The sequence below is a fragment of the Pseudochaenichthys georgianus genome, chromosome 6 (genome assembly GCF_902827115.2).
Source record: "Pseudochaenichthys georgianus chromosome 6, fPseGeo1.2, whole genome shotgun sequence".
In the NCBI taxonomy this organism is placed as follows: domain Eukaryota; kingdom Metazoa; phylum Chordata; class Actinopteri; order Perciformes; family Channichthyidae; genus Pseudochaenichthys; species Pseudochaenichthys georgianus.
In genome coordinates this window covers 38,969,781-38,981,800 of record NC_047508.1, presented here as the reverse complement: position 1 = coordinate 38,981,800, position 12,020 = coordinate 38,969,781, and the positions used below count along the sequence as shown (strand labels likewise).

The window sequence follows — 12,020 nt, the reverse complement described above, 5'->3', positions numbered from 1 at the left end:
CACTGAGGTTCAGGAGAGGGCACCGTGCCAGGCACGAGCAGTTCAGAGCTTAGCACGTGACAGGAGAAACAGACAGTCAGTATAGTGTAGGGCCTGGATGAGCTTGGGAAGAAGACTGGACCTGTCGGACCTGGACGAAGCCAAGCGGCGTGGGCTCGCCTGTGCTCCAATCAGAAATCTACGGCACCTCACTCAGAAATATACATATCCAATCAGAATATGACACCTTCTATTTGTAATAAGTATGAAATGTCTTTTGCCGGTTTCCGGGGCTCTGGAAGGAAGTGTGAGATAGTTAACTGCTTGGAGTGGAAACTGCTCGCGGTCTGTGGATCACTGATCTCCAGAGACCTCAGCTGAGCAATTATATTCCTTATCACAACTGAAATAAATCAGCTTTATTATAACTTTACTGCCTGGTCCGACTCCTTGCTTCGCAGAGGAATTCTGAAACACGACAGTACACAAAACGTAGTAATTTAGACATCCACATTTTTGAAAAATTAACCTTTTATTTTATAATTTGTTGTTATGTATTTAGGAAAAACAGATAATAAACCATTAAAAAAAGTGATTTGCCCAGCTAAGGCATCAAATGTAATCTTTGTATTAGATGTTTTATTTGTTGTGTGCCACACTTTGTGCAACCCTGTTACAAATACTCATTAAGCAGAAAAAAGTATTTTCAAAAATATTCTTCAATAAAATGATTTACAAGTAAAGAAAGTCACATTTACATGAAATACTCATGTCGTTTTTGGATAACTTTAATTTGATTATTTTAGTAGAAAATGATATAGTAACAGGGTTGAAATTAGAGCAACAGGGTTGCGTAAAGTAACAGGGTTGAATGGCTACATTACTTTTGATTGTAGATCATGACGTAAATGTGACAAATAAATACTCAGCACCACAGAAATGTTGTTTGATAATATTTTATATATATCTTTCAATGAAGAATCAACCCTGTTATTATTATATATTTGGCGTGTGGTGCAGTGGGTTGTCCGTAGGTGTTGGGATCAGGGGGTCAGAGGTTCAAACCCCACTGCAGTCAGCATGTCGCTGTGTCCCTGGGACACTTCACCCCAAATTGCTCCTGTGGGGATTGCCCACAGTATTATGTGTTATGTTGTTCCCTGTTCTACAATTAAATCAAGTTCCTGATTTCTTGTCTCTTCCATCTGTCGTTAGCAAGTTTCCTCACTTCCATCTGCTTAACGAGTTCCTGCTTTTCTATATTAGTGATTGACAGTTTCTGTTCCTCTGGAAAGCTTATATCTCCTTCCAGGGCCCCTCAGTGACAGGTGACGAAGTGTCTTTGAACTGTCAAGATCCTATAAAACCTCCATACATCCTTTCCTCTGTGTGCACTCTTGCAGAATACTCTGTACTCTGTGAGACTTGTACCTTTGAAGAGCTTCGAATAAAGAACCAGAAAGACAACTCACCAGTTTATTGATTGATCATTCTAATTGTATATCTCCACAGTATTGACTAGGTCTGAGATTTCCGTAGCACACTATGCAAGGTTTACTACTCTGCTTTACCCTGCTCTGCTCTCACTTTGGAGACACACCTACAGCTTGGATGTGTAAAGTAGATGGACTGTAACAGTGAAATAGTGTGAGTGCAGGTTTAGGCCGGCCTGCTGAGCTGCAGGGGGGGGGGGCATACTGTATCTGGACTGAGGTCAGTCAAGCTCAACAGTGTTATTCAGTCTCTCCTGGTGACCCTTCATCCTTTCTCCTGGCTGCTAACAGGCAGGGATGGTTGGCGTGTTTTTCGACACCTCCTTCAAAATGTTCTTTTGTAGCTTGTTGTCACTCATCTCTCTGTAGTAGGGCTGCCATTTCAAAATGTATCCTTTCATGATACCTTTTTCTTTTGTGGCGCACGATAAACACACGATTGAAAGCGTTGTTTCTTTGTGGAGAAAATGTAGCTCTACAGATGAAGAAGAAATTATCGATTAGTCGACTTTTCTGATTGGACTAAAATGTCTTTAGTTGAGGACGTGCTCTGTAGGTGTTTTCCATCTTTAATTTGTTTCAGGTCCCTTTGGAGTTGTTTATTTAAACACACATTAAGGTTGGCTTATAGATCTAACAAAAAGTATGTCTGTAGATTTAAAAAAAAAAAAGCTGTCTTATTCTCAGCTATAAAGGTATAGTTCAATTTACATTCTGGGTAAAATGGGACTCTTTAAAAAGACAGAGCGTGCTAAAGTTTCATGCTGCTCAGCACTGTTGACGAGTGAAGGAGTAGCAGAAGACAAAACAAAACTTTGTTTAAAAACCACATGTCGGATACATTTTGTCTGATATTTGCCAGCAAGGTGACCGGTTGAATGGAAACACTTTCTTTATTTCTGGGAAGGCCTTGAGTGACTTAACTTGTAGGCCTTTAAAGAAAACATTTGTGACTTTCAGACTTGCATTAAACGATTCTTAGAGCAACTATTTTTCACTTTTAAGGGTGAATCAAGGTCTCCATCTACTGGACATCTTTTAATATGACAACCATTAACCATTGTTTTTAGAGGGTCTTTTCAGCAAGTAATCTAGGTCAGTCTCCATAAAGTCTCCTCTGGGAAATTGTCTTCTGATCTTGTAATTGTGTAACACATCTATAAAATACCTTCTGGTCTGGCTGTGGGTTTCTTCAGTCCTCCATCCTGCATCAGCTCAAAGGAAGACGCCACATTGTGGACCCAGGGTAACAACATGACAACTCAATTCAGTGATGAGTTGCTAAAAGTCTTATTTTTTGACTGACAATTTCCACTTTTTGAGGACGTGTACTCAGCTTCTGTTCGAAGCTCTCAGGAGTGAGGAAGAAGTTGAACAGAGGGACAAGGTAGTCTTCGAGCAGCCTCATCAGCAATATCAGGTACACGCCATCAGGAAACTGGACACACACGGATATAAACAGTATACCCTCCTGTTGTCTTTGTCCCCCCCCCTTACTTTAACGGTCCTGTTTTAACTGCTATTACATTAACACAAACACCATTAATCATCACCAAATGTCATTTAACACCCTTTCAAACTGTACATATTGTATCAGACTGCTGGTACACATGAAAACCTGCAGTAAAATATACAAAGAACAGACACTGAACATGTATTGCGTGTGCCAGGTGTGATCCATGTGGGGGGATGGGCACATAAGAGCGGGACACGTGTCAAATTGTTCTGTGTGTGTGTGTGTGTGTGTGTGTGTGTGTGTGTGTGTGTGTGTGTGTGTGTGTGTGTGTGTGTGTGTGTGTGTGTGTGTGTGTGTGTGTGTGTGTGTGTGTGTGTGTGTGTGCCAGGTGTGATTCACATGGGGGGATTGGACACATAAGGGGAGGGCACATCTAGAGTATGTGTGTGTGTTAGTGTTAAATAAATTCAGTTGACTTGTCTCAAGGACACAGCCCATAAAAACAGCTGTGCAATGTTTTTTGCAGTAAAATGGATTGAGACTTAACGTTTAAAAATAAACCCTGCATTACAAAGTGGAGTTTTAAGGAGAATGTGGTATTGCGTTGTATTGTGAAAAATGGAATCTCCAATATTATTTAAGCTTGACTCATATTTCAGGCTGAAAGTCGAGAAATCTCGGCCTCTGTTTTGACCTTATTTTAAATGTCTGTCTCTTGTAAATTCTCCAAATGATGGAAGTGCTATAACTTAACCACTGGAGTAGCAAAGTAGCAACTCTCTAAAGTCGTAGTAGACTCACAGTCCACGCTCCACTCAATGGTCCAGCCATGAGGCCGCAGCATATCGTTGACGGACTCCAAAAAGCTTCTGCTTTTGGCCGATCTCGGACTGAGTCACCTCGGCCACGTTCAGCTTCCTGCCCGACAACTTTTCTGTCAACAGCATGAGAGGAAAACTGAGGGAAACACATCATGTATCATGGGGCAGTGTTGTGATGTACTGAACAGGTCAACTGTAGACACAAGTTACAGGAGAGGTTAAGTCCCAAAGAAGTGCAAAACTAAATGTTTTTGTTCGTTCCCGTACAGTATCAGGCTTACAAGTTTTGTTTATTGGTAAACAAGGACATGGTGATCTTGAAGATGTATGTGGGGGCTTTAGACAACAAATATTCTCTGATGCAAGCAATAGAAAGAAGAAGGATTTAGGGAGCTGATCTCAAGGGCGTGGGCTGAAATATAAAGAGCAAAACAAACCAGCAACACCGGAGATCTTCTCATATATTTTTCATTTGCATTGCAAAAACGTTTGGCTATCGTGCATTAGACATCAAAGCCTTTGAATCTTTGGAAATCTAAGGCCCCGGCCACACGAGGGCGAAAACGGTCGTTTGCGTTACTGTTTAGTGTCATATAGACCGTTCGGCCACACGAGGACGACCGAATACGACACTAAACGACTGCGGAAACGATAACGGGTCCCAAGGTGGATAGAACGGCATACTCAACGCTCTGGGGGGTCCAACGGCTCCGTGTGTACGCCCTATACGATCATTTTCTGATAATGATGAGACAATAGCCTCTCCCCACCTCTGCTGCTCACCCCCGCGTCAAAGTAAACTGCACACTGAATTCAGATTATTTATCTTTCTCTCGATGTGGACCTAAACGCGAGTGAAGTCTAATCTGACAGGACGGAGACACGCAGCTCTGCTCACCTGCAGCTCCTCCCGCTGCAGCAAAACACACACTTCAAGTCAGATCATCACCCTTAGCTATTTTAATTACCTCTCAAACTCCCTACACTAGTTATAAATATGTTTATTTTTACTGTCGGCCGGGTCACTGATTACTGGATCAGATGCTGCATGAGACAGACACTGACGCTGTCCGAAGAGAGGGAGGAAAAAGAGAGGCTCCGTGTATTTTATCATTATATTATATAGAGTCGTTATTCATTTGTTTTAAAGCTCAATAAATAACAAAGAAGACCGGCACTTTTATCATTTTGTCCGGAAGATTTCAACTTTAATACACGCTGACTGGCGAAAAACTCTGCCTGGTTCCCTCGGCCCCCACCGCGGAGAATAAACAGAAGGGCAACCATGACAACCATGCTTCTTCGCTGCTTTTGTGGAGGAAGTTACAGCGCCACCTACAGGCTCCTACATATGTACTACAGCTTCTCCAGCGGTTGGAGCTAAACGGAGCGGTCTCGTGTGGACAGACACTATCCGGATAACTATTGCATGTGGACGGAAGCTTTTTTGCGATTGCGTTTGCGTTAATCCTATGCGTTTAGCCGTTTTCGTCCCCGTGTGGTCGGGGCCTAAAACGGGCACTGATGCAGCAAAAGACGGCACAGAAGGTAAAAAAGTAACAAAGAAGTGTGAAAACAGCCTTAACAGAAATGAAAGAAATCACACGTCTCTTAACAAAATGTTTCCTGCTGTGTGTTTTAGTTGTTGTTCGTGACACTTCTGCAACATCTGTGTCAGTCGTATTACCTGGCTTCCGTAAATGAACATGCATGTTCTTGTCAGGCTGCAATAATGATATTGTTACTATACGACAATGACATTACATAATATTCATTTTACAGACACTTTGGTTTGAAGAAGAGGCTTTTTTCCAATCTACAGAGCAACACGTGTTGTTAACGCTAAGACAGGAGGCACCACGACTTGATCCATTTGTTTATCCACGGAAAAGACAGACTGTTCTCTCCTGCATTCCTTCCAGGAGGCCTCTGCAAGGGCATGCACAGTTCCAACAGTACAAGATAACAGGAGCAACCATTGTTCCCCAACAATAATTATTGATGCATTAAAGTGTTCTCAAAGCTGGTGAAGGAGCAGCTAGTAGAAGTGCAAAGTAGCATAACATGGAAATACTGAGTGTATATCTCTAACAATGATGTTGTTGGTGGATATAATGCCACTGAATATAGTGGTTTACAAGTTCATTACTAGAGGTAGAGAAGAAAATGAATATAATGATATATGATGTTTGAAAAACAAAGCATGCCATGGCTTCAAGGAGTAGACATTTCTCCCTGAATGATGGCTAGAAATGAGTTGAAGAAATTGTATAGAAGAGTCAAATTAAAGTTTAATGGTACTTTACACATTATGCTTCGATTTAAAGGAAATACAAAAGCAAACACTTTGAGCATGACACAGACCATCAAAAAGTATGAGCATTATTTAACATGGAGTTTGAGCATTATGTCAGAAATCACACGTGTGTTGTTATGTCGATCTGTACAACCACCTGTGGGTACATGAGAACACAAAACAACACATATTAACTTTAGTATTGTAATGTTGTTCTGTAGCTTATTTTAAAGCTTAGATCCAGTCGGTGAACTCCTCGATGTCATCATTGTCTGGTTCCCAATAATTCCAAAACAGCTCTTCCAGCTGTTCGGCCTTCTCCACTGCATTATGGGCATTGTATTTCCTTCCCAGGAAGTAGCGGCCCAGGCACGGCTGCTTAAAACAATCCAGTTGAGGATGGAGCTTCTTGCTCAGCGGTAAGGTATCCACAAACCCAGACACCACCTGTTTGAACTGCTCAAGGAGAAAGAACTTCCTCAGCACTCTCATGAGCACAATTTGATCAAATCTCCATGCGTTGTGGGCCGCCAGCAGCACGGGGCCGGGGAAGCTGTCAAGGTACTGGATGAAGGATTTTAAAGAATGGTAAAGTGACACAGTGCTCACAGGCTCTCCGTGGAGTAACAGGCGGCCATAACTGACGGTGAGGCCGTTCACTTTTGTAGCTTTGTCTCCGATGGGGATGCCGGGGAGGATGTAGAGGTTGAAGGGGGTACAATCTTCACAGCTGGCCGCCAACTGGACGATGTGACACGATTTAGTGACTGCATGCAAAGAAGGAATTCATTTAATACAAAATATAAAAAGATATAGTCAAAATGATATAGTGGTCATCTTTTGTTCATCAAACGGCTCAATGTTTCCCAGTAGAACAAGCGGCTCAAAGCCAAAGGGACTTCTACTACATTCTTCCAGAATACTTTGATATTCTGTGAAGGACAGACCAACTTAACGACCAAGTTGAGATACAATCTTTTCAACAACAAAGACTAGTTAAGGACCCTCACAAACCCCCGAGACACAGATAAGAAGCAGACCCTAGGAGAGAGTTTGAAACAATACAGGATGGGGGCTGCTGGAGGTGTGACATCCCCCTCCTCCCTCCTAATCTGTGCTTCTTTCTCCCTTTCCACTTCTGAAGATCTCCTTAAAATAATTAAAAGCAATCAAGAAAAAATAAATAAAAATGTAAGCCATTTTGACATTCCATCTACACAACTAATTGCAGTGGACTAATTATGAACCTTTGAGCTCAATCAAATAATAAATATATCAATAAATATTGTTAACAAAGTGATCAATGGCATACTGTTGCCCCTCAGGAAACAAACTATACCTTTTTGGTCCTCACACAGACTCTTTAGTTTTTTCTGAAAATACATTATTTAGAATATTATAATACCAGACATATCTGTGTTCACTCGAATGAGGGGTTGGAGGCAGTCATTTCAAGAAGCTCAACCACAGAGTCCTTGGGACAAAAAGCCACTGTCTCGCTTCACAAATATCGCTTTTCCACACATTTTAAATGTATCTGGCTTTATATAAAAATATATGTATGTGTTTGGATATGTAAAGAAGTATGTTTGGTTGTTGAATACATATTACTTATATATCATCATTTATATACTAAAGCAGTGTTTTAGGGTCACCATTCTCTCTGACACAGAGGACAGGAGGACAGTGAGCTTCAGAGTCAGGAAGAGTCAAGTAAGTGTGTGTGTGTGTGTGTGTGTGTGTGTGTGTGTGGTGTGTGTGTGTGTGTGTGTGTGTGTGTGTGTGTGTGTGTGTGTGTGTGTGTGTGTGTGTGTGTGTGTGTGTGTGTGTGTGTGTGTGTGTGTGTGTGTGTGTGTGTGTTTGTTGTTGGTATACATCTTTGAATGTGGTTTTGGGCGTATCTCTGTCTGACTGGATGGTTATGAAACAAAAGCACACACACCCCCCCCCACCCCCCCCCCCCCCCCCCCACACACACACACACACACACACACACACACACACACACACACAGGGACCCCAAAGCTCCCCAAAAATACGTGAAATATTTTAAATAAACAGACATCAAGTAAATGTTATTTACCTAATCCTGTGGTCTCAAGTTTAAAGAAAACGATGGTATCCGGCCAAGCCATCTGCATGAATTAAAAGAAAAAGTCATTTGAACATACATTCACATATGAATTGGACAAAGCATTAAAAGATAGTATTCAAAACGCGTATAGCTTTCAATATGTATGCTAGCTAATTCAAAGTAGTAAAGTTAGGCGAATGATAAAGTCTGAAATGTATAAAAAAGAGAGAAAATATGCCAGAACTCACCGTGGACGCTGAAATAATCCTGTCACTGCCACAAAACCTCCACAAAAGGAACTCAACTAGGAATATAAATGCTTTTTTGTTATTTTTTCAGTGTCCTCGTGCCTGTCTTGTCTTATCCGCTGCAGCTGCAAAACTAAGCGAGTTTCCCGTGAATATGGAAAGTTCCCCGCAGTTTCGTTTCAGTTTCAATACAGGTCTAGTGTTTTGACCCGACTTGGCCCCGAGTTCAGGCTGCTGCTGTGGAAAACATAATGTTGAACTGTCCTGCTCTGCTCCCAGAGCGTAAGTGAGGGATCCTGGGGACTACCCTCTGAAATGGGGGGTGTTACTGATCTCCTGATTAAGTGGTCGTGACACCTACAAATCCTGCCTCCATGAAATGTATCATTGTTAACTACATTTATGATTTGCTTTAGTTTGTTTGGATGGAAGTAAGTGTTTCTAAGACATGTATTACCAGATATCCGAAACCAGACATCATGCCGAACTTTTGAACAATACTCACGCTTTACGTCTCTGTTTTAAAAGAAGTTTGCATGCAACATGTCACAATAGGAAGCCCTGTGGTTTTGACACCTTGAGGAATGTTAACAAATGAATCAAGTCTTGTCTTCCAGGAGGCCTCTGCAAGGGCATGCACAGTTCCAACAGTATAAGATAAAAGTAGCAAACAGTATTTTCCCCCAACAATAATTATTGATGCATAAAGTGTTCTCAAAGCTGGTGAAGGAGCAGCTAGTTTTAATGACTTTGTAGACTGCAGGGTAGCGTGTGAATTAACTCCAGGTGGAACTAAAGTCTGATTTAAGGGTTGATTATATTTCACATCATTCATCCACATCTGTAAAGTAACTAAAGATATTAAATATATGTAGTGGAGTAAAAGTACACCATTTACCTCTGAGAGCACTGGAGTAGAAGTGCAAAGTAGCATAACATGGAAATACTCAAGTAAAGTAAAGTTCTGATTCTAAAATACAAGTATCTCAACATTGTTCTTATTGCTTGAGTAAATCTACTTAGTTACTTAACACCACTGAGTGTATATCTCTAACAATGATGTTGTTGGTGGATATAATGCCACTGAATATAGTTGTTTACAAGTTCATTACTACAGGTAGAGAAGAAAATGAATATAATGATATATGATGTTTGAAAAACAAAGCATGCCATGCCTTCAAGGAGTAGACATTTCTCCCTGAATGATGGCTAGAAATGAGTTGAAGAAATTGTATAGAAGAGTCAAATTAAAGTTTAATGGTACTTTAAACATTATGCTTCGATTTAAAGGAAATACAAAAGCAAACACTTTGAGCATGACACAGACCATCAAAAAGTATGAGCATTATTTAACATGGAGTTTGAGCATTATGTCAGAAATCACACGTGTGTTGTTATGTCGATCTGTACAACCACCTGTGGGTACATGATGAGCACACAAAACAACACATATTCACTTTAGTATTGTAATGTTGTTCTGTAGCTTATTTTAAAGCTTAGATCCTGCTGGTGAACTCCTCGATGTCATCATTGTCTGGATTCCAATAATTGAACAGCTCTTCCAGCTGCTTGGCATCCTCCACTGCATTATGGGCATTGTATTTCCCTCCCAGGAAGTAGCGGACCAGATCCGGCTGCTTAAAACAATCCAGTTGAGGATGGAGCTTCCTGCTCAGCAGTAAGGTATCCACAAACCCTGACACCACCTGTTTGAACTGCTTAAGGAGGGAACACATCTCCAGCACTCTCATGAGCACAATTTCATCAAATCTCCTTGAGTTGTGGGCCGCCAGCAGCACGGGGCCGGGGAAGCTGTCAAGGTAGTGGATGAAGGATTTTAAAGAATGGTAAAGTGACACAGTGCTCACAGGCTCTCCGTGGAGTAACAGGCGGCCATAACTGACGGTGAGGCCGTTCACTTTTGTAGCTCCGTATTCGATGGGGATGCCGGGGAGGATGTAGAGGTTGAAGGGGGTACAATCTTCACAGCTGGCCGCCAACTGGACGATGTGACACGATTTAGTGACTGCATGCAAAGAAGGAATTCATTTAATACAAAATATAAAAAGATATAGTCAAAATGATATAGTGGTCATCTTTTGTTCATCAAACGGCTCAATGTTTCCCAGTAGAACAAGCGGCTCAAAGCCAAAGGGACTTCTACTACATTCTTCCAGAATACTTTGATATTCTGTGAAGGACAGACCAATTTAACGACCAAGTTGAGATACAATCTTTTCAACAACAAAGACTAGTTAAGGACCCTCACAAACCCCCGAGACACAGATAAGAAGCAGACCCTAGGAGAGAGTTTGAAACAATACAGGATGGGGGCTGCTGGAGGTGTGACATCCCCCTCCTCCCTCCTAATCTGTGCTTCTTTCTCCCTTTCCACTTCTGAAGATCTCCTTAAAATAATTAAAAGCAATCAAGAAAAAATAAATAAAAATGTAAGCCATTTTGACATTCCATCTACACAACTAATTGCAGTGGACTAATTATGAACCTTTGAGCTCAATCAAATAATAAATATATCAATAAATATTGTTAACAAAGTGATCAATGGCATACTGTTGCCCCTCAGGAAACAAACTATACCTTTTTGGTCCTCACACAGACTCTTTAGTTTTTCTCTCTGACACAGAGGACAGGAGGACAGTGAGCTTCAGAGTCAGGAAGAGTCAAGTAAGTGTGTGTGTGTGTGTGTGTGTGTGTGTGTGTGTGTGTGTGTGTGTGTGTGTGTGTGTGTGTGTGTGTGTGTGTGTGTGTGTGTGTGTGTGTGTGTGTGTGTGTGTGTGTGTGTGTGTGTGTTGTTGTTATACATCTTTGAATGTGGTTTTGGGCGTATCTCTGTCTGACTGGATGGTTATGAAACAAAAGCACACACACCCACCCCCACCCCCCCCCCCCCCCCCCCCACACACACACACAGGGACCCCAAAGCTCCCCAAAAATACGTGAAATATTTTAAATAAACAGACATAAAGTAAATGTTATTTACGTAATCCTGTGGTCTCAAGGTCAAAGAAAACGATCGTACCCTGCCGAGCCATCTGCACGAATTAAAAGAAAAGGACATTTGAGCATACATTCACATATGCATTGGACAAAGCATTAAAAGATAGTAGTCAAAACGCATATAGCTTTCAAGTATGCTAGCTAATTCAAAGTAGGAGTAAAATTAGGCGAAGTGACAAAGTCGGAAATGTATAAAAAAGAGAGAAAAGATGCCAGAACTCACCGTGGACGCTAAAATAATCCTGTCACTGCCACAAAACCTCCACAAAAGGAACTCAACTAGGAATATAAATGCTTATTTGTTATGTTTTCAGTGTCCTCGTGTACTGACTGACCCGCCTGTCTTGTCTTATCCGCTGCAGCTGCAAAACTAAGCGAGTTTCCCGTGAATGTGGAAAGTTCCCCGCAGTTCGTTTAGTTTCAGTTTCAATACAGGTCTACGGTTTTGACCCGACTTGTCCCAGAGTTCAGGCTGCTGCCTGTGGTCACTGTTTTGTGGAAAACGAATTAAACTAATGTTGGTTTTAAACTAAATAATCATAATGTTGAACTGTCCTGCTCTGCTCCCAGACTGTAAGTGAGGGATAGTCGACTGCCCTCTGAACATGGGGGGTGTTACAGATCTGCTGATTAAG

General features: G+C 41.5%; 1 protein-coding gene across 2 annotated transcripts; it reads right to left on the bottom strand.

The window, feature by feature from the left end:
* Window positions 1-6,022: 6,022 nt before the first annotated feature.
* Window positions 6,023-11,973, bottom strand: LOC117448109 (DNA polymerase III PolC-type-like). 2 transcript variants are annotated; one of them, XR_011643479.1, is made up of 5 exons: window positions 11,609-11,973; window positions 11,369-11,420; window positions 8,368-10,393; window positions 8,129-8,180; window positions 6,023-6,812 (listed from the first exon to the last, which is right to left on the bottom strand). XR_011643479.1 is itself a non-coding variant. In XM_034085237.2 (3 exons), exons 2-3 carry the CDS (start codon window positions 8,178-8,180, stop codon window positions 6,280-6,282), a joined length of 585 nt encoding a protein of 194 aa, XP_033941128.1. In that variant the 5' UTR covers window positions 8,368-8,912; the 3' UTR covers window positions 6,023-6,279. The 2 variants fall into 2 exon arrangements, 1 of the variants encoding a protein (XP_033941128.1); XM_034085237.2 differs by lacking the exons at window positions 11,369-11,420; window positions 11,609-11,973 and having other exon boundaries at window positions 8,368-8,912.
* Window positions 11,974-12,020: the final 47 nt, after the last annotated feature.

What these genes read in the sequence shown, in the direction of transcription:
- LOC117448109 (XM_034085237.2), bottom strand. Translation starts at nt 8,180, where the DNA reads ATGGCTTGGCCGGATACCATCGTTTTCTTTAAACTTGAGACCACAGGA. An exon ending in ACTTGAGACCACAGGATTAG is followed by an intron (nt 6,813 to 8,128) that starts GTAAATAACATT and finishes CTTTGCATGCAG; the next exon opens with TCACTAAATCGTGTCACATC.